The 23,532-nt window shown below is 39.0% G+C and overlaps 1 protein-coding gene across 1 annotated transcript in view; it reads right to left on the minus strand.

Moving 5' to 3' along the window:
* Window positions 1-597: 597 nt before the first annotated feature.
* HYAL4 (hyaluronidase 4) overlaps window positions 598-23,532 on the minus strand; it is a 50,967-nt gene continuing 28,032 nt past the window's right edge. The window contains exons 4-6 of the mRNA XM_003921030.4: window positions 8,744-9,748; window positions 3,276-3,365; window positions 598-1,317 (exon numbers count right to left, since the gene is read on the minus strand). Of these exons, the coding sequence (XP_003921079.1) occupies window positions 916-1,317; window positions 3,276-3,365; window positions 8,744-9,697 (1,446 nt within the window). The 5' untranslated portion in view covers window positions 9,698-9,748 and the 3' untranslated portion in view covers window positions 598-915. The remainder of the gene's footprint in view (window positions 1,318-3,275; window positions 3,366-8,743; window positions 9,749-23,532) is intronic.

The following is a 23,532-nucleotide window of genomic DNA, read 5'->3' on the forward strand; positions in this document are numbered from 1 at the left end:
AAATTTTCGGAATTTATGAAAGTCATTGATCTGCCTGTGAGAATGCTCTACGTGCCAAGCAGGATAAGAAGGAAAAAACATCCACTTAGACACTGAACCAAAACTATAGAACTCCAAAAATAGACATAACACATTAAAACGAAATAGAAAAAGATTATTTACCAAGGAAGGCAATTAGACAGAAAACAGTATTCTCAACAAAAACAACAGAAAAACACAATTGCTGTCTCCTTTTCCTTGAAAAGGGAATTGTAATTTACTTTTGAGTATCAGTAAATTTTGTTCTTCAATAAGAGAGGAAATATCAGAGTACACTGCTTAGCTCAGCAGTGAATAATATTTACACAGTTTAAAAAAATTCTGAAACTGTCTTATTCCGTTACCCAGCCTCACTGCAGCCTCAGTCTCCTGGGCTCAAGCAATCTTCACACCTTAGCCTCCTGAGCAGCTAGGACTACAGGGGCACATCACTATGCCAGTTAAAATTTTTTGCTTTTAGTAAAGGCACAGTCTTGCTTTCTTGTCCAGGCTGGTCTCGAACTCCTTCTGTTAAATCAGATGATATGTCCTTAAATAAAATGCCAACTTGAAGAAACAGTCTTTGAAATCAATGATTTAATGTATACTTTTATGTATGTTCATTCACGTAAAAACTAAATTATACTAACTTTAATTTAAATGTAACTTAAATATTCCAATAAGGAGGAAGCGTACATTGACTTTACTCCAGATCTGGTTTCCTAGCCAAATTGGAGGCAAATAAAATAATATCCTTCTGTTTATGTTGTGACATGCATAATGTCTACTTATAATACCTCTCAATAGAATTCATAGGAGAAAAAAATTGTCATAAGTTACATCTTTCTTTAAATGACTTGGCTAGAGGCCACATAATTCCCTTTAAACTCAATTATCTCACAACTGAATGCTTTGATAACTTGCTAAAAGCAGCAGACACAGTGCTATTAGTGAGCCAGGAGAAGGAGAAACCCCAGAGCAGCCATCAGCCATCTTCATTTCTCTGCAATCAGCTCCTTCATATCCCTGATAACAATGACAGAAAAACTTATCCGCCATCACTGCCAGGTCTGTATCAGATGCTTTTCCTTTCACAGTAAATTCCCCATCCTCAGAGGCCTCTATGTGGTAACTTGCAGGGTTCAAGTGAAGGTAACTGGGTGCGTTCCACATCTTCCTTATGCACCTCCCATTGTTCCTGCAGAGGTGAAGGCTGCATACCTCAGCAGCTCCGGTCACATTGACTATGTAGCTCCCTAAATCAGAACTCACAAACTGCTTCACCTTTGTACAATTGGCCTAGAAATGCAGAACGAAATCCATTTTAGTGTTTCTTCCTGGTACTGGTAGAATTAGAGCTTCTAGGCCCACAAGGTAGTTCTTTGGTCTTGATTAAAACATAATGTCTTGGTTCCAGTTGTTGAACTTGTAGGCTCCTGGCACTGTAACAAGGTCCCCAAAACAGAAAAGGGAGAGGTCTGAGGGGCGGGAGACACAGAGTACCTTAGAGTCAGGTTAAGTAACTGAACTTGCAAATGGCTCCCAGAATCAGCGCATGAGACCTCGCCTTTCTCCCATTTACATTCTTTATCCTTCCTTCTTACTCCCAAGTTAATAGGTATAAAAGAAAAAGGAACAAACCCAAATTGGGCATCTTGGCGCACTGCTGCCCTCAGGCTACCATTCAGGTATGTGGGGCCTTCCGTGGTTGTGTGAGAACCTGAATCATAGGCCATCATTTACTGTCAAATCATCATATTCCACCATTCTACCACGTAGTAGAGCCTTCTGGATTTTCCTGTTAATTTCCATTAACTGCCCTGGGTCCTATACTTCTAATACAATTCAAATACAGGAAAGCCTGCATGGCTGACTATGCAACTTTTGTATATGTGGTTCTTACTATGTTTTCTAAACAGAGGCCACCTGGGTTGTGCACCCACCTTCCTTTTCTATGTATCAGGCACTGATTCGGAATATTTATTCTAGAGCTGATGAAGCTCTTCTCAAGAGCTGCCTAGGGCCTGGGGTGAAAATATCACACCTGGAAAGTCAGGAATTAATTCTCTCAGTTTCTAACTATTTCTAATACATGGGCATAGGCATAAACAGTTTCATGAACACTACCTCGGTAGCAACAAATTGAGCCTGTGAAATTCTAAGGATAAAATCACATCGTCATGGACTTGCAAAAAAATTCAATTTAACAAGAAGTGTCAAGGGTATTCAAGGTAAAATGTGTTACACTATAGAAACATAAACAGCATCTGGAAATACGGAAGAGATTATGATTAATGGGGACTGGGGAAAACTAGGAATCTTTCCTGGAGTAAAAAGTAAGAGCCATATACATCTTTTTTTTTTTTTTGACAGAGTCTCACTCTGTCAAACAGGCTGAAGTGCAATGGCACCATCTCAGCTCACTGCAACCTCTGCCTCCCAGCTTCAAGCCATTCTGCCTCAGCCTCCTGAGTAGCTGGGATTATAGGCATGCGCCATCACACCCGGCTAATTTTTATATTTTTGGTAGAGATTGGCTTTCACCAAGTAAGGCTGGTCTCGAACTCCAGGCCTCAAGTGGTCCCACCTCCCAAAGTGCGGGGATTACAGGTGTGAGCCACTGTGCCCAGGTGTAAATATTATTATAAATGCTGTTAATTTTCAGCTGATTTCTCTATAGACAAAAAATAACTTCAATGTGGAGAATTAAGTTACCACCTGTTTCTACCTCTCAGAATAGTATATAACATATTTTCTATAGTTGTTAAATGCAAGGGATCCATCATCAAACTGTGGCTAATGCCAGCTCCTCCACTAACTATCTTAAATAGCTGTTAACCTAATTAGGTTTCCCCTCTAGTTTCACCATCTGTAAATGAGGAAGACAGTCACTACCTCGTATGACCAGTAAGTGAGAAAATCCAACTCAAAAAATCTCTTAGTACAACCTTAGCACATCATAAATATTCATCAAATGTCAGGGTTATGATTACTATCTTTATAAAAGTTAACAATATTGTTTAGCCTTTTCTATGTATCAGGCACTGATTTGGAATATTTATTCTAAACCTGGTTTGCTATGGGGGTCATGAGAGCTTTATTAGATAGAGTAAGCTCTCCAAGAAAACAGAGAAATAAACCACCTGACCATGTGTGTATTTATGCAACAATCCTGCATGATGTGCACATGTTCCCCAGAACCTAAAGTATAACAACAACAACAACAAATTTAATATAACTTCAAGATACTGACTTACCTTGGATGAAGTTAAATTCATGTCTCCCCAGATAACGATGCCTGCAGCTCCCAAGGCAGCACTTTCTCCTATGGTGCTGACTAGATCTTGCTAGATTGAAGAGAGTAGAGTTCATTATTAATTTGAATGTAAAACAGCCCACCAGGGATTAGGATTAGAGTCTGAGTTCAGTATAATAGGGCTGGTACTGAGCTCATATACTCTATAGAGACTATTTTCTGCTTTCTTAGAATGACTCAAATGCTGAATAAACCAATGCTCAAAGATCACACTCTGTAATCATAAGCAAAAACATAAAAATATTTTTCAAGACAAACATTTTGCCATGCAGGATATTATTTTGAAGACAATGAGCCTGTACATGGTTGTCAGAAATTATTTAATTAAAATAGATTGGCACACATACCCACACACCAGGTCATGTGTATGTGCCCTGAAAACAGAATCCAAAAGTTTTCCTTTTCCAAATGGAGTCCTCTTAACCAGATTCCTTTTCCACTTTGCAACACGCCCGAGTGACACTTCACCCCCACAGTGACTTGGATGGGTTTATATCATTTCAATTCCAAGGCCAGGCAAAGAAGCAACGTTAAGGGCTTGCAGGCTCTAATTTGGTCCAGCTTTTATACTTGTCCCTGAAATAAATTATCTGTGTTTAATTTCTAAGTACCTGACAGAATGGGCTTTATTTATGACTCATCCAATCATGATAAAGTCACTGGAATTTTCTGCAATATGGTTAAGACAGACAAAGTTAAGGTTTTAGCAGAGGGAATTTTGATTTTATAATATTAAAGGGTTTTTTTTTTTTTAGTGTTTAAAGATTAACTTGGATCTAGGCCATTTTATAACTAAGATTTGAGTGTATGTAGTTGATTTCCCACTTTATTAAATTATAATACATTCCCCCACTCTTTAGGACACTAAGCATTCACCTTTTACTCCAACGATGAATTTCTCGATTAAATGCTAGAAAATGTAATTAGGTGATTTGGTGGAAAATAAAAACAGAACTGTAAATGCTATTTTGCCATTGGACACTTAATATTAATACTTAAGAGATAAATCTCTTTATCTGACACTTTGATTGTCTCACACTCAAAGGTTTTAAAGTTTTTTTTTGTTTGTTTCTGGGCAGTTGTCTTGTGACTTTCAAAAAGGAAAGATATTTTGGTTTAAACTAATTTCCCTTTCGGATTAACATCAATTTTCATTCCTTATGATTATAATATCTGCTGAACAAGTCATAGCTGACATGACAGGAAGGAGAGGAGGTTTTGAGAGGCTCAAGTGAGATAGTATCAATGAAAGGATTTTGAAAATTGTCAATGGTACGATGAACAGGGCCCAGAGGAGGAGCCGCCCCGCAGTACTCAGACTGCAGACTCTGCTGAGTCCATGTTTGCCTCCTCTTTAGATAAAGACATAAGGGAGCAGAACTCCTCACTCCCTTCACTTTGAAACTTCTCTGGAAACAGTGTCATGGTAGTCACATGGTGTGATCAGGGCAGAAATCCCCAAGCTCTCCATTGTCATCAAAGGAGGATAAGGTCATAACATTTACATTTTATATCTATAGGTTGTTGATCTATAGTAAGTATGTAAGTGGCAGATATTTGTAGTAAAAGCCACAAACACCTTCTGAAGTTGCTGTCAGTTTCTTCCAAATTAGTTTTCAAATTAGTTTCTCACCAAATGAGTTCACTGTCACCTCACAGAGAACAGAGTACTGAATGAACCACAAAGCAGCTATGTTTTGGGGATCAGAAAAGCAAGGGCACTACCCAGCAAGGGAAGTCACAGATAAAGTGCCTCTGGGAGCAGATTGGAACCAGCTGAAAGCTTGGGCATGGGGGTGATGTCACATTAAGGAGAAAGAAAGGAACAAAGTAGATGTACTGAAAATGAGCCTCCCAGGTCCCAGTGTGGCACAGGGTGCTTTCATCTACCTATGATCCTTGGACCTGAATCAGGGTTTCATTAGCAGAGGATAGGGCTACTCAAGGGATTCACTCCACACTTGAGTGTCAGTCCCTGACATTTACCAGAGTGCATGTAAGCAAGGTGCCCACTGTGGGGAGCTGGAGCATTACTAATGAGCTGCCTTTGTGCCTTACCAGAGACATCATGAATTAATGACAGGGATAAACATCTTTAAATCTATAGGCAAGAAAACTCCTTTTGTTAATTTTTAAAAGCACAGCTCACAGATGGAACAGGAGGCCCTTGTCTTAAGTGAAATCACTCAGAAACAGAAAGTCAAATATCACATGTGTTTACTGAGAAATAGGAGCTAAACAATGGGGAACTACAGACATACAGAGTGCAATAATAGACACTGGAGACTCCAAAAGGTGCAAGGGTGGGAGCAGGTGAGGGATAAGTAATGCTCTGTTGGGTAAAATGTACACTTTTCAGGTGATTGGGTACACTAGATGCCCAGACTTCACCACTACTCAATATTTCCATGTAACAAAACTGCGCTTGTACCCACTAAATGTATAAAAATGAAAAAACAATAATAAATAATAAATGTTTTAAAAACAGATCATCAAGTTATATCTAGGTTGCATTCATATGTAAATAATATAGGCAATCTTCTGTGTGAAATGAGGTTTGACTGCCTTTATATTCCCCAAGCTGTAGCTACTGCCTGAGATTCCATTCTTAAAAATCCCATGTTTAAGTTTAAGGCATTGATGGCTGTTAAAAGAAGTAATAGCCATACTCCATAGGTTTCTGTAGAGCTTCACATTTTCATATGCATTTTCCCTTGTGATTTTCATAATAGTTCTGTTAGGTGAGTAGGGCAGATAATATTGTCCCATTTTGTACATTAAGACACTAAGACACTAAGTCCAGGGCGGTTAAGAGATTTGCTACTTACCAGTGAATCTTTTTTGTAATCTTAACTGTATGTGTGTGTGCATTCTAAAATTCAGACATTATTGGGAAAATCAGAAATGGAAGCCATTAACAGTCACTTAGAGTTTGGTACAAATGAATATCAGGTTTTTAATAATTATGGGCAGGGCAGGGCACAGTGGCTCACGCCTATAATTCCAGCACTTTGAGAGGCAGAGGTGGGTAGATCACTTGAGGCCAGGAGTTTGAGACCAACCTGGCCAACAAGGTGAAACCCCATCTCTACTAAAAATACAAAACTTAGCCCGGTATGGCAGCACATGCATGTCATCCCAGCTACTCGGAAAGCTGAGGCAGGAAAACTGCTTGAACCCAGGAGATGGAGGTTGCAGTGAGCTGAGATCATGCCACTGCACTCCAGCCTGGGTGACAGAGGGAAAATTCCATCTAATAAATAAATAAATATTTTAAAAAATAGGCCAATTTTTAAAGTCAATAGGGTACAATGATGGATACCCTTATAGTTTAAAATACTTGGAAATAGCTTGTCACTCAGAAAAAGAGTGCAGAATGAGATGAAACCCAAATTGTTGCTCCTTTTTCCAGAAAGGAAAGAGCATTTCTGAGGCTATCGCTACCAGAAAAAGAAGCTTAGCCCAGCTTCACAGAATGTGCAGAATGTCCCGGTAGTCTAAATTCATCTTTTGAATTGAACATTTTCTCCCTCATACTTTATTGTTTCTTCCAAAAGTCAATTTATTATCACTAAAGAATTGGTTTAGTCAAATATAGAAAAGACGTTTTATTTCAAAAGCTGGTATTTAAATTTCTACTCAATTCCAGAGTCAAGATTATTTTGTAAATACTTAGGTGACTTTTTAAAACCTTCCAGACAGTAGTGACTTTCTATTATTATTCATTCAATTATTTTTCACTGATTTTTCTGGGTGGTATGAATAGCAGTTCACAGTAAAGACATTTTTTCCTTCCTCCCTCACCTCATGAATGATGTCAGAGGCATGGCATTTACCATATTTTATACATATGCATCATTTCTCCCTCTGAAAAATGTTCCAAAGATACCTGGTCACTTTAGAGCCCTCACCTGGGTGTTTTCTATGCCTCCTCTTTAGGATGCCTAGAACTCAGAACGTCTTTATTTTAACAGATATTGGTGCGTTGAAATTTGTAATGGTGGAGAAAGGAAAAATGCCTTCGTTAAAATATATTAAGCCGCTAGTATACAGCAATACGTTAAAACATCACTGTACCACACATGTGAAGGCCCCCACAAGTCCCAAGTTTTCTCAATGTAGAAAGGTCACACAAAATTATCAATCCAAAGATTAGACGGGGCATGGTGGTTCATACTTGTAATTCCAGCACTTTGGGAGGCCGAGGCGGGTGGATCACCTAAAGTCAGGAGTTCAAGACCAGCCTGTCCAACATCATGAAACCCTATCTCTACTAAAAGTACAAAAATTTAGCTGGCCAAGGTGGTGGCTGCCTATAATCCCAGCTACTTGGGAGGCTGAGGCAGGAGAATCTCTTGAACCCCAGAGGCAGAGGTTGCAGTGAGCTGAGATTGCATCATTGCACTCCAGCCTGGGTGACAAGAACAAAAAACTCTGTCTTGAAAAACAAAAAACAAAGATTAGAATACCCACTACTTTCCCTAGACTTTTTCATGTAGTGGCTAGACTAGCAAAGAGAGAAAATGAGAGGGAAAAATCTGGGTGAAAGCTCACTTATTTTAACAGTTACCTTCACGATTTGTACGAGGTGTTTGGGAGAATATGTGGCTTGAGTAAAAATGAACAGACAAAATAAAACTAACCTGTAAGTGTGAACCTGGGTTTCAAAACTATCTCCTGGTGATTGCAGTGTTGAATTTAGAAACTCACATAACTCTTACCATCACTTTTCATTAGTTGTAGTCATAGAGGCAAGAAGAATACCCCAGATGGCTAAATCTATAGACTCACCTGCTTTTAGAAGATTCGCCACCTCTCATACCCTTTTGAAACTTTAATTTTTTTTTAATTATGGCAAAAAGCACATAACATAAATTGTACCATTTTAATTCAGTAGTGTTAAGTATATTCAGATTGTTGTAACTCTCTTATACCTTTTATCAAAGCTGGTATTATTTATTAAAAAGAAAAAACTGATCTTTTTAATCTCTTAGGTTTTGAGATGGTGAAGCCAAAATCAGCAATATCTTCAATTCTGCTTCCACGTGTATGAGCAAACACTCCATTTCAAAATATCCTTTTTGATTTTCTAACCTGCTCACTAACCATCCAAAATGACCAACTGTAAGTGAGTACAGTTGGAGTTGGTGTGTAGGAAATGTAGTAGTTGCTGATATCTACTTTCACCCTTTCTCACCTTACTTTATTCCTTAAAAGAATAGTAATAAATAAGATAATCAAAATTCAGTTTGCATAAATGAAGAGTCGCATGGCTAGTCAAGGAAGAATTATGCTCCTATACAACAGACCATCAATTGAAATCAATTCTTCGAAGAGCACAATTAACAAAGAACTGTCCTTTTAGAGATAAGGAGGAAATCCCCCACCATTGGACAAGAAGCTTCTTACCTTAGAAAGAAAAAATAAAGGCTCATCTCTGTACCCCAGCCTTGTGTAGACAAATACAGGCAGGTCATAATCATAAGATGTCATGGTGGAGATTCTCATGGATTCGTGCACCCGAAATTGGGAGAAGCGCAAAACGTTTTCACTGTCTCCAAGGGATTTCCTGATACCGATAGAAGGATATAAAGCAGCACTGCTGTTCCAGAGCCAAGAGAGCTCATTGTTCCTCAAGATTTCCTCTTCTGGACATGATCCAGTATAGTTTGGGGTATAAACGTTATAATTGTGGCAATCAGGATATAAATAATAACCCCAAAGGCCTTTGGGTCGGCTCTTAATTCCCAGTTTGATGGTTTCTTTCATAAAAGCTTTTGCACTTTCTTCAAAGGTCACTTTAGCTAAATATTCAATATCAGTAGCTGATACGTTCTTTCCCATGTCGGAAATAAACTTTCTTGACTTTTGTCTGTAGACATCTTTTGCATTCCAGTTCCGGGCCCACTGTGGTCGCCAATATTCCCAATCTATAACAGCAAGTCCACTGAAATCTTCAGCAGGGATGTAATAATTAATATCTTGGTCAACTTTTTCCAGATGTTCTTGTAAACTTATGTTCTGTGGGAGACCCCCATTAATGGGGACCCCTTTTGATGTATACCATGGATAGTATCCCAATCTGTTGACATAAAATATAGTGACATTTTGTCCCCTGGCCTTGGCCAGTGGACTTCCAATCACCTGAAACATTTTCAAATTTAGTCTTAAATTATATTTTATCAAACAATGATCTGTTGGAGCATTCCAAGCAGCTATAAAAGGCTTCCTTTGATAAATTGGAAGTCGAGCAGGTTTTAGACAAGAGATAGACTTTAGAATAAAAAATATAAGGAGCCATGACGTGAGATGTACTGGTTGAACAACACAAAGCCTTAACAGTCCTTCAGATAATGCTTTCATGGTAAGATACAAATCTTACGTTGTCTTCTGCTCTAATGCACTCTAGAAGACCTGTGGAGAGATTTAATTTTCTGTTAGTAATAATTTTGAGGAAAAAGATGCAAAAAATAAATCGATATTAACATATTATCTATTTTTAAAGTGTATCACTTAAAGGCCTTAAAGAGGCTTATAAATAAATTGAGATATAGAAGCAAATGTAGGAATAGAGCCTAGCTTCTATTCAGGGCAGGAAATGCAATTCAACAAACATTCATGGAGCACCAGATCCTACATCCAGAAAACAAAATGAATAAGATGTGGCCCTTGCCTTTGAGGAGTTCATGATCAAATAAAGATGTGAAATAATATTCACTATCATTTTAGAAAACTCATAAAATCCTTGTAATAACTGTGTAAAGCTTATAATTATGTTTCCATTTTACAAATGGGGAAACTGAGGCTTAGAGAGATGAAGAGGCTTGCCTGATATCACATTATATGGACTGCAAGGTGATGTAAAATTTAAATAAGAAAAATGCATAACAAGTACTACATGAAAATTTATTGGAGCAATTGCTTCTTCTGGGAGCAAACAGTAGGTAGGAATGGAAAGGAATGTGCCTGAGTTGCAAGAAATTAAAACCAGCCCAACTGTCCCAAAGAATAGATGTTTTGGGTTTCTTTTGAATAAACTTAGCAATTGACTCTCCCAGTGTAGAACTTAAGAAAGTTACATTTGTCTTATCTGGGTTCCTTTCTCCAGAAACCAACCATGGAGCTTCCCAGAAAGTTTCAAGGAAATGAAACTTACCAGATCATCACAACTAGACAATGAGACACCAGATGCCTCACTTGTCCTGATTGTCTAACTGACCACCTGCCTGTTAACCAACTCCTCTTTCTTATCCCTCTTTCATTCATGTTTTCCCACACATTGGTTACATTTCTTCCCTACTTTATAAAGTCCAAATTTTAATTGCTTGGGGAGATGGATTTGAGACTGATCCTTCATTCTCCTTGGCTGCAGCATCCAAATATGACCTTCTTCCTCTGCAATACTCCTTGTCTCAGTGATTGGCTTTCTATGCAGCAGACAGCAGGACCTAGACCAAACCCTTGGTGTAACAGAATGTCTCAGGGAAGAGACCAGAGTTGAAAAAGAAGATAGGTAGGTGTTTGGATAGCAGGAGATGGAAGAGGATAGTGACTACTTTGTCAAGTTGTTTTTTAGTCATCTTTTTGTAAAACTACTACAAAATTATTTTTGAAAAAGCTCATCAAAGAGTTTGATGGCATAAAACATTTTCAGTCTCGTGGATTATTAAGATGAAAATGGATTGTGGTTATGCCTGAAGCCTAGTGAGATTAAGGTGTCCAGTAGACATTTATTTTTTGGCTGTGTGCTCAGGATACAGACCCCTTTCCTCTGTAGTTAATTCTGCACCACATGTATCTTGGAAGGCAAAGCCCATATTTCATTAAATAAGCCAAAATGTCCCAGCCTTCTTTGAAGGTGTGGTGCTGGTCTATGACTGTGGTCAGCCCAATTCGATTCATCCTAATCTAGACTTTGAATTGGGATACTGATATTCAAAGAGGCTGAGATAACATTGTCAGTGGTGACAGAAATGCCCATGTCAAGGAGCAGCAAGCTGGGGCATCCAGAACCTGATGCCCATAATGTTACTGTTAAGTGGAGATATCCTCATGGGACACTGTCTTTCTGCTCAAGTAAGCAAGGTTTGTTTTGGTTGCTTACAACCAGGAACTCTGATTGATAGAGAAGTGATATGGTTTGTCTGTGTCCCCACCCAAATCTCATCTTGAATTGTAGCTCCCATAATCTCCCTGTCATGAGAAGGACATGGTGGGCGGCAATTAATCATGGGGACGGGTTTTCCCATGCCGTTCTTGTGTTGGTGAGTAAGTCTCATGAGATCTGATGTTTTATAAAGGGTAGTTCCCTGCACATGCTCTCTTGCCTGTGGCCATGTAAGCAAGCATGACTTTGCTCCTCCTTTGCTCGCCATGATTGCGAGAACTCCTCAAGCATGTAGAACTGTGAGTCCATTAACTCTCTTTTTCTTTATAAATTACTCAGTCTCGGGTATGTTTTTATTAGCAGCGTGAGAATGGACCAATTCAAGGAGCCTCTGTGGCTTCTATTTCCTCCAATAAAGCCTGTGCTACATGTTGTATGTAATTATCATGTTTAACCACCAGGTGTCACCAGCCAAACTTCACAGCATTTCTCAGGCCTCAGACATTGCTGTAAACAAAAATTTTAAGTAATTCACAAAACTTCCTCCAAAGACATTTAAGAAGTCTTAAGTAAATGAATAAACACAAAACACCAGTTTTGTTTTTTGTTTTAAGATTTAGCTTCACTCTTGTTGCCCAGGCTGGAGTGCAATGGTGCAATCTCAGCTCACTGCAACCTCCACTTCCTAGGTTCAAGCAATTCTACCTCAGCCTCCCCAGTAGCTGGAATTACAGGCATGTGCCACCACGCCCAGCTAATTTTTTGTATTTTTAGTAGAGACGTGGTTTCACCACGTTGGTCAGGCTGGTCTCAAACTCCTGACCTCAGGTAATCTACCCGTCTTGGCCTCCCAAAGTGCTGGGATTAGAGGCGTGAGCCACCGCACCTGGCCAGAACACCAGTTTTTAAGAGCTATAGAGGTAGATATTTTCATTCATTGAATAAATACTCTTCCATGCACAAAGCTAAGATTACCCCACTTAGTAGCATGAAATATATCATATTGCAGCTCTAAATTGTGGTTTGAAAAAAATAGTATTTTCAAGGGAATCTAATTTTATGAGTAAGAAAAATTGTGGTACTCAAAACTTCCCCTTCTCTTTGATTTTTTATTATATTTTTTGCCTCCAGGTAAGAAAAATAGATTTGCATAGGCATTCATTAATAGATGGGGGAAGAAGCATTTCTTTAAATCTAAAATTCAGTTCTATTGGAAAGGACTATATATGTATATCAAAAAAAGAAAAATCTACTCTGCCAGACACTTCCTGTTTTGGTTTCATTCAAAACATAGTTTTCCACTGACAATATTGTTTCCCCTTTGGTCCGCTCCCTCATCACCACCGTAAATGAACATCCTGGTTCATTTATTACAAAGTTACCAAGTGATTCTCTTCTCCTATCCTAGAATGCTATTATTCTTTTTATTCTGGTGACCTGGAGGTGCACCTTATGTGGCAGATGGCAGATTAGCTCCTGATAAAATGTGTGGGTGCACAGCCTTTTGGTTGTAAAATCCTGTGCCCGTGTCTTCTGCTTGCTGTATGTTGGGTTTCTGCTTCCTATGCCCTCCTACTTAAATGTGGCTTGCTGGGAGAAGATACCCTCACGTGATCCCTCACAGACACTGTTTTTCCTTCCGTGTCCCACCCTGCAATCTCTCTCTGTTTCTCCTGTTCTTCCTTCACTAGGGAATCTCCCCAAGCCTGCCCTTCCAAAAGCACCCTTTGCTTCAGAGCTCCCCTAGACCCCATTCGTTCACCCCACCTATGCAATCAAAATCCCCACGGCTGAGCTCTGCCTTATCTTGACTAGCTCTTGTAGCATTGCAACCTGTGCAATTATCGACAGTTAACCATGAGTCACCAGCGATAGCAATCTTCCTTTTCTTTCTCCTTTTCCACTTCCATAATCTGCCTTGGAAAACGTGCTCCTGTAAACAAACCTATAAATGACAGAATGTTCAGAAAGAGTTAGCAAGATATTGGAGGTAGACGTGAGTGAGGAATTTAACCTGGACTTGTCCCTTACATTTTATTGTACAGTTTTCTCTTCTTAGAAGTAAGGTCTGTTCTGGGAACATACATGAAGGACCAGTTCCGTTTCTTCAACAAGGAAACTTCTCTGAAGACATTTTAAAGGCCCCTGCACAAATGATTTTCAACAAAATGACATACTCCTTAAAGCCGTAGGTAAAGGGAAGTAGCTTTCTCCTGACTCCTCCCCTGGTGGAAGGAAGTGAGGAAGGTTCAGCTGCTATTATGTCCACTTTGGCTGCATAGTTCTAGTCTTTTACCCTGACCAGAGACAAACGTGACAAAAGCAGCAGACAGACAGGGCCTATTTCAAGTCAACTCAAGGACCTCACCTCATCATTGCCCCTTCTTCCTGACAGTGAAGGAGACACCAGAGAAGGTGGTAGGAGGGGTGTTCTTGTGGAGGAGACAGGAACACCACATACAGCTACAAGAGTCTGCAAAAAAAAAACCTCTATCCCCTATCCCTTACTTATTCCTATCTCCCCTCTCACTCCTTCCCCAAGGAAGCTTACTTGCTTTTGATAAATTAAAAGAAAAAAAATGAGAGCAACCCCTGGCATTCAGAAACCAGTAGTACTCAGAGCTAGGCTGCAAAATGCTTCTCTTAAACTATGTCACAGAATACCAGTCTGGACAAGTTTACTCTCAGACCACAATAAAACGAGACAAAACAAGGCCCCTTTTAAATTCTGTTGAAGATCAGAAAAGAAGGTCACTGTGCAACCCACAAAATACCAAACATCCCTCTCTCTTGCTGAATGAATGACTGCTATTCTTTATCCAATCACAGAAACGCCTCTGCTTTCTGACAACATCTAATTCAGAGCAAATCTTTGCTTTCTTAGACTCTCCCCCAAATCACCCAATCAAAACCCAAATCATATGATAGGTTCCTCCTAACACCCTCTTACTGAGACACCCCATGGCTTCCCATGGTGTGTACCCTCCCTTCCCAGAATAAGTAATAAAGCCAACTCATTAACTGCACATGTGCTCCTGGTGGTCTCTGGGGCACTGACCTCTGTTTGAAGGCAGAGGCATTTAGTGTCCATTCGTATAAGAATTCAGAAAATTTTTATTGAGCATCTTCTGTGTACCAGGCTCCCACCTAAGTACTAACAATTTAATAGTGAACAAAACGAACAAAAGCCTCTGCTTTCACGGAGTTTAAATTTTTGTAGGGAAGGCAGATACTAAACAACATGAGTAAATAAATACTCAGTATTTTGCATAGTGATAATAACAAGAAAAATAAATAAAGCAGAGATTTGTTTCCAGATGGGAAGGCCTCACTGATCTCAAGGATAAGAGGAGGATGTCTGGGGAAGTGTGAGGGAAAGCAGGTGCAAAGGCCCTGGGGTAGAGCATGCCTGCTGTCTCTGAAGACCTTTGAAGAGGTCAGTGACTAGATAAAAGGAGCCAGAGAGGGAAGAGTGAGGGTCTTGTGGAGGCTTATAGGTACTCAGGCTTTCACTCTAAATGAAATGGGAAAGATGTGGAAGGCTTTGAAAGAAGAATGACATTATCTTCCTTGGGCTTAACTGGATTCCAATCTGGCCGCTGTGTTGAGGCAAGCCTGAAGGGGAAAAGACACAAGAGAGAAGCAAAAAGACTGTAAGAAGCTCTTGCAATAATCTAAGACAGAAATTAGAGGAGTTCAATCCAGTTATTTATAACACCATAATATTTTAAATAATCACCACAAAGGAAAAGGATATCATAAATCAATAAATTAATCCCAGTGATTTGTTTTCATTTTGATGGCAACTCTAAATGTCTGCTCTCAAACACCCAGTGTACCACAGCATAGTGATCTGGACTGATCTTTATGATCAGAATGAATGTTCTGGAAAAGTTTTTCAAAGCATAAACTTCCTTCTTAATATTCATGTATTAGTGAAACAAATTGATTTTCCAAATCTACAAGTCTTCTATTTCTTTTTTTCATGATACTGGGGTTCTGTTTTACAAACTTTAAGATGTCAAGTGTCTGCTCCTAAAATCGTTAAATTTAAAGAGATATCCTGAAGGTCAAGGTCCCTAAGAAATTTAATAAATGCAGTTTTATTTCCAAGCCCTTAAGGAAAGTACTGACCAACGTGATATTTTATTGCCAATGATGAAAAATACATAGACTCAAATACGTTTATCAGCCTGAGAGACAGAGCAGAACCATCAAGTTCAAAGCTATGTGCTCAATTTTGCAGAACTAATTGCTAACCTATTTTCTAATAAAAACTTATTACAGCAACAGCCAATAATAGGCATCTATTTTTTTCTCTGATGAACTTTTTCTTTTTTGAAACATCAATGATCTGCAAGCTGGCTCTTAAGTGTTCCAGCAGAAAAAGCAAAATACTTTAATGTTAGAGCTTTCTCAAGTAAGTATTTTGCATACATTTTTCTTAAAAATTTGTTGCATATGGGTTTACAATATAATCTGCTTTATAACAGTATTTCTTTAAGGCCCATAATTTATCATTAAATACTGAATTTTATGACAACTCTACTTTATGTTATTCTCAAAGAACACTAGCGTCCCCCCATCTGAACAAATTTTAGAACTATACTATCTTGATTGTATAAAATTGTTTCCTTTCCAGTCTTCTTAAATATAGGCTTAAGTTTTGTAAATATATGCAAATGCCTGTTTTAGCATCACTTTTGCTAATGGGAAATTCACTGTATTATTCAATCTGAAAGACCTCGTTTTTTATGAAGCAAGCAAATGTTGCAGTTTTAAGAAATGCAACCTGAAAGAGATTACAATTGTCTTTGTATAAAAGTATACACTGAGTCTTTGTCTAAAAGTATTACTTCTCTTTTAGGACTTGAAATTTCTTACAGCCAAGATCAACAGATTTCTTGGAAAAGCACACAAAGTCTTAGGATCACATTTTGAATAAAATGTTCCCTCTGTCAACCTGTTTTTAACTAAGTTCCTTAAGATAACATTAAGTTGATTTATGTCTTCAGGTTTTTAATTAAAATTGCTGAACTGCAAAGCCATCCAGTAATCTGTGAAATGTTACTTAAGTCTTTCCAATGTCCATAGTCAAAATTAAAACACTTCCCTGCCCCTAAAAATGACCCAAGCCATTGATTAAGAGTGCTGGGATATCAGGGTTATGGTTATCAGACAGAAACTAGGGATGGAATGCTGAGGCCCCAACCTCAGGCTTGAGGACCAGAATAGTATTTAAACAGGAGAGAACCCAGTTCCCTAGATCCTAGCTCTGAATGTTAGGGTACAGAGCTGGAGAGGAAAAGCAAATATCTCAGAGGCCAAAAACTGAAGCCAAAACACATTGTCCTGTGTCTGGTAAACATGGCTTCATTTCAAATTTTGCCTCAGTCCTTACAGGAGTAACTTGGAAACTGAAGTTCCCCTGACTTCGCAAATGGCAACCCATTGTCTCTCCATACAAGCATCTATATTTAAGCAGGGTAAGACATTTGAGCAAGGTGAAATGTGCAGGGATTGACTCTAACCTGTTTGCAATGCAGAAAGAATACATTCCTAGTAAAAACAGAAAACTGAAAACTTCTACCTGAATTATCAGTGAGTAAAAACTTTCATCAAGAAATTCTGCTTCTATGTAATTTATTGTACCATTTCTTATCATTAGAAAGACAAAATTAATGTCTTCCTAATTCTTACAATTAGGATGACAAAATAAATGTCTACCATAAGATAAAGGCCACATAAGTCATGGCCTTGTGTACAATTGAATACTATGTAACTATAACAAAGAATAAGGTTTCTTCTACATGCTGATATGGATACTCACCAGATATTAAAATATTCTTTAAAATACATATTTGTTTTACACATGTATCTGTACATAAGCTACAAATTTTAATAAAGTGTGTATAGATTGTTGCCATTTTTCAAATAAAGGAATATATACGTATATATATATATATATATATACACACACACACATTACAAATGTACACAATATAATAATTCGTGTACTGAGGAATATCTCTGGAGGTGTATTAGTCCATTCTCACACTGCTGTAAAGAAATACCTGAGATTGGGTAATTTATAAAGGAAACAGGTTTAATTGACTCATGGCAGGGGAAGCCTCAGGAAACTTACAATCATGGCAGAAGGCAAAGGGGAAGCAAGTGCCTTCCTCACAAAGTGGCAGGAAAAGAAGTGCTATGAAGGAGGCACTTCCAAACACTTGTAAAACCATGAGATCTTGTGAGAGCTCATGCACTATCAGGAGATCAGCATGGGGGAAAAGCTTGCATAATCCAATCACTTCCCTCTTTCCACACCTGGGGATTACAGGTCCCTCCCTTGACATGTAGGTTAATAATTTGAGATAAGATTTGGGTGGGGATACAGAGCCAAACCGTATCAGGAGGGATACTCAAGAAAGGGTTACATTGCTTGCTTCCAGGGAGGAGAACAGGATGGCTAAGTGAGAGAAGTGGGCAGGGGCAAAACTGATTTAAGGAAGTTCTGTTGGAATGTTGTACTGTGTTGCTGTAACAGCCCATTCGAAACCATTAATCCGATTTTAAAAATTCAAAGTTCTTTGGATATGTAAGAGAAGATTCAAATCAATTCTGACCGCAGTATAAGGAATCAACTTTTCCTAAAGAAAGTTACATTTCACTTTGATTTTGTTATGAAGATCATTTTTATACTTTTATTTGAGAAAGTATATACTTATCTGCAATCTGACAAAAACATCCCTTTTCATGAAATAAAAATGATTTATTTTATTGCGAGAAGCACTGTCAGCCACAGCTTTAAGTTAAGGATCTATTCTGACGTTTGATTATTAAAAGCTAATAATAGATTGGTTATTATCTATGGTAAAGGAAAACTAACAGTGGTTAATGGATTAAGAGGTATTCAGTAGGGACACTGATGATAAACTTAAAGAAACTGATTCATATTATTATTCTCAACAAAATATAATGCACAATACCAGTGAATTATTTAATAAAAGAGGAAAAATATACTTTAGGGCACGCGTCCCCAAACTACAGCCCGCGGGCCGCATGCGGCCCCCTGAGGCCATTTATCCGGCCCCCCCGCCACACTCCAGGAAGGGGCACCTCTTTCATTGGTGGTCAGTGAGAGGAGCACAGTATGTGGCGGCCCTCCAACGGTCTGAGGGACAGTGAACTGGCCCCCTGTGTAAAAAGTTTGGGGACGCCTGCTTTAGAGTAATAGGCCTCCTCTAATTGTAAACATGGCAAAACTCTAGTTAAAACAGATAAAAGTATGTGGAGAAATTGGATATGAAAAGATGATTGTTCTTTCTTATTTCTTTAACTATTTATTAGTTTGGTGATTTATCCAGCCTAATTTTAAATAACTCAGGAAGCTAGATTGCTTGTTACTTCTCCAGCTTCAGAAAACTTTTTATCTTGAATTTTCTTGAAGACTTCAATTCCATTTTATCACCCATACCTTTTTGATGAAGACAAACTTCTGGTCTTCTTTTTCGTTCTTCAATGTCTATGGCATTATTTTTATTTCTTTTTACTCTTCCCCACACTTTTCTAATTCCTTCCTCAAATCTTATTGCTTTCTTTGAAATGTGTCCAACTACTCTAATATATTTACATCACAAAATATCTCAGTGAAAGGTAAAAGAAGCCAGTAAAGAATGCAGGTTAAAATCTTACACTCTGGAGCCAGTTACCATCAACAGCACACTAGACAATGTTTCACTGTTTTACCTATCCAATTTTTATTTCTACTGTTTTAATTTGCCTTTCCAGCATATCACGATACTATCTTTTTTGGTGGAGGAGTGCAACAATAAAGAGTTATAGCACTTTTTATGTCTAAAAACAGTATTGATGTCTATTCTCTGCTTATAAAGTGAAGTCTCAGCTTTTGAAAATTATATTTATGAACTAGAACTTAAATTCTAATTTATAAATATGGGACAGGATCTTGCACACTACTGTTTCCCCATGCCTCTCTGCACCCTTGCCTCTCTCTGGTTGACATTTTCACATAAGACAGAACTTCTAACCTAGATGGCATTCCCACTATATGGCTCAATAGACATCTTAGGTCCACTATGTGATGACCGCTGCATATTTGTTTAGGTCATGCCTGAGTCTGCAATGCCTTTTGGCATTGCAACTAATGTTTTCTACCTAAAATATTTCTGTCAATCTTCATTAAACTTGACTATGAAATTTCAAGCCCATCAAATTAAGCAATCTGAGAAAATTTTGGCTTATAAAGGAAGAGCTGCTTGAATTGTGTCTGTAGATAATTTTCTTCACCTTTTGTTTTAGCTATTACGTGACTAGCTACATAGACATTTCTTTTTCTTGTTCTGTTTCTTTCTTTTTTGAGATAGGGTCTCATTCTGTCACCCAGATTGGAGTGCAGTAGCACAATATCAGCTCACTATAGCCTCAACCTCCTGGGCTTAAGCAATTCTCCCACCTCAGCCTCCCAAGTAGCTAGGACTACAGGCGTGTGCCACCATGCCAAGCTAATTTTTGTATTTTTGTAGAGACGGGGTTTCACCATGTTGCCCAGGCTAGTGTTGAACTCCTGACCTCAAGTTATTCACCTGCTTCAGCATCCCAAAGTGCTGGGATTGCAGGGGTGAGTCACCACACCCGATCTACATAGACATTTCATGTCTGCATTTAAGACCCGAGTTTTCTACTTCAGATACACCGTCTGGTTAAATGATGTTGTAACCAAACATGCCAATCAGCCTGATCATTACCGGGTTTTAATAACAAATAGTATATGTTATCATGAGACCAAGTGAATTATGTTTTGTTTCTATTGAAACAAAAAAAAAAGGTGGCTGGCAAGACAGCCCAATAGAAACAGCTCTGGTCTGCAGCTGCCAGTGAGATCAATGCAGAAGGCATGCGATTTGTGTATTTCCAACTGAGGTACCTGGCTTATCTCACTGGGACTGTTTAGACAGTGGGTGTAGCCCACAGAGGGCAAGCAGAAGTAGGGTGGGGCATTGCCTCACCTGGGAAGCACAAGGGGTTGGGGAACTATCTCCCTTAGCCAAGGGAAGCCATGAGGGACTGTCCGTGAGGGACTGTGTCATGAGGGATGATGCACTCTGGCCCAGATACTAGCTTTTCCCATGGGCTTCACAACCTCCAGACCAGGAGATTCCCTTGGGTGCCTACACCACCAGGGTCCTGAGTTTCAAGCACAAAACTGGGCAGCCATTTGAGTTGACACTGATCTAGCTGCAGGAGCTTTTCTTTTCTTTTCTTTCCTTTTCTTTTTTTTTCATACCCCAGTGGTACCTGGAACACCAGCAAGACAGAATCATTCACTCCCCTGGAAAGGGGGCTAAAGCCAGGGAGCCAGATTGTCTAGCTCAGTGGATCCTACCTCCACAAAGCTGGCAAGTGAAGATCCACTGGCTTGAAATTCTCACTGCCAGCACAGCAGTTTGACGTTGACCTAGGATGCTTGAACTTGGTAGGGGGAGGGGTGCCCACCATTACAGAGGCTGGAGTAGGCGGTTTTCCCCTCAAAGTGTAAACACAGCTGCCAGGAAGTGTGAACTTGGCTGCTGTAGCCAGACAGCCTCTGTAGATTCCTCCTCTCTGGATAGAGCATCTCTGAAAGAAAGGCAGCAGCCCCAGTCAGGGGCTTATAGATAAAACTCCCATCTCCCTGGGACAGAGTACTTGGGGGGAAGGGGCAGCTGTGGGCACAGCTTCAGCAGACTTAAACGTTCCTGCCTGAAAGCTCTCAAGAGAGCAGCAGATCTCCCAGCACAGCACTTCAGCTCTATTAAGGGATAGACTGGTCCCTGTGCCTCCTGACTGGGAGACACCTCATACAGGAGAGCTCTGCCTGGCATCTGGCTGGTGCCCCCTGGGACAAAATTTCCAGAGGAAGAAGCAGGCAGCAATCTCTGCTGTTCTGCAAACTCTGCTGGTTATATCCAGGCAAACAGGGTCTGGAATGGGCCTTCAACCAACTCCAGCAGACCTGCAGCAGAGGGTCCTGACTGTTAGAAGGAAAGCTAACAAACAGTAAGCAGTAACATCAATAAAAAAGGAAGCCCATGCAAAAACCCCATCTGAAGGTCACCAACATCAAAGATCAAAGGCAGATAAATCCACAAAGATGAGGAAAAGCCAATGCAAAAAGACTAAAAATTACAAAACCCATAATGCTTCTTCTTCTCCAAAGGACCACAACTCCTTGCCATCAAGGGAACAAAACAGGATGAAGAGTGAGTCTGACAAATGGACTGAAGTAGGCTTCAGAAGGTGGGTAATAAAAAACTCCTCTGAGCTAAAGGAACATGTTCTAACCCACTGCGAGGAAGCTAAGAACATTGATAATAGGTTATAGGGACTACTAAATAGAATAATGAGTTTAGAGAAGAACATAAATGACCTGATGGAGCTGAAAAACACAGCACAAGAACCTTGTGAAGCACACACAAGTATCAATAGCCTAATAGATCAAGCAGAAGAAAGAATATCAGAGATTGAAGATCAGCTTAATGAAATAAAGCATTAAGACAAGATTGGAGAATAAAGGTTGAAAAGGAACAAACAAAGCCTCCAAGAAATATGGGACTATGTGAAAAGATCAAACCTACATTTGACTGGTGTACCTAAAGGGAACCAAGTTGGAAAACACTCTTCAGGATATTATCCAGGAGAACTTCTCCAACCTAGCAAAGCAGGCCAACATTCAAATTCAGGAAATAACAGAGAACACCACAAAGATACTCCTCAAGAAGAGCAACCCCGAGACACATAATCATCAGATTCACCAAGGTTGAAATGAAGGAAAATATATTAAAGGCAGCCAGAGAGAAAGGTCAGGTTATCCACAAAGGGAAGCCCATCAGACTAACAGTGAATTTCTCTTCAGAAACCCTACAAACCAGAAAAGAGTGGAGAACCAATGTTCAACATTCTTAAAGAGAGGAATTTTCAACCCAGAAGTTCACATCCAGTCAAAAAAATCCTTTACAGACAAGCAAATGCTGAGGGATTTTGTCACCAAGCCTGCCTTACAAGAGCTCCTGGAGCCTTAAATATGGAAAGGAAAAACTGGTACCAGCCACTGCAAAAACATGCCAAAATGTAATGACCATCGACACTATGAAGAAATTGCATCAACTAATGTGCAAAATAATCAGCTAGCATCATAATGACCAGATCAGATTCACACATAAAAATATTAACCTTAAATGTAAATGGGCTAAATTCTCCAACTAAAAAACACAGACTGGCAAATTGGATAAAGAGTGAAGACTCATCAGTGTGCTATATTCAGGAGACCCATCTCACATGCAAAGACACACTTAGGCTCAAAATAAAGGGATGGAAGAATATTTACCAAACAAATGGAAAGCAATAAAAGCAGGGTTTGCATTCCTAGTCTCTGATAAAACAGACTTTAAACCGACAAAGAAGGGCATTACATAATGGTAGAGGAATCAATGCAATGAGAAGAGCTAACAATTCTAAATATATATGCACCCGATACTGGTGCACCCAGATTCATAAAGCAAGTTCTTAGAGTCCTACAAAGTTACTTCGATTACAATAGAATAGTAGTGGGACACTTTAACACCCACTGTCAATATTAGACAGATCAATGAGATGGAAAATTAACAGGAATATCCAGGACTTGAACTCAGCTCTGAACCAAGTAGATCTAAAAGACATCTAAAGAACTCTCCACTCCAAATCAACGGAATATATATTCTTCTCAGCACAAAATACTACAGCACAAAAATGCTACAAAAATTTAGTATTTAATCATGAATTTGACTGCATTTTTAAAAAAATCATTAGATAATTTGTTCTCTACTTTGGTTAAATTCATGTGATATGAGAACTGTGTTGCACTTGAATGTTAGTAAAGTAAGTTGAGTTCCTGAGTTAATTCATAGCAACATATATTAACCATAAAACTGAAGAAATACTTTTACATACAAATATTTTTAATTCTTTAAAAAGTTTATTTGTCCAAAACTGCTAATTGCATGCAGTCCAATTACACAAACCTTATAACTTCAAAATGTTTTGCAATAGA

This window comes from Saimiri boliviensis, chromosome 10 (assembly GCF_048565385.1).
Source record: "Saimiri boliviensis isolate mSaiBol1 chromosome 10, mSaiBol1.pri, whole genome shotgun sequence".
NCBI classification, from domain to species: domain Eukaryota; kingdom Metazoa; phylum Chordata; class Mammalia; order Primates; family Cebidae; genus Saimiri; species Saimiri boliviensis.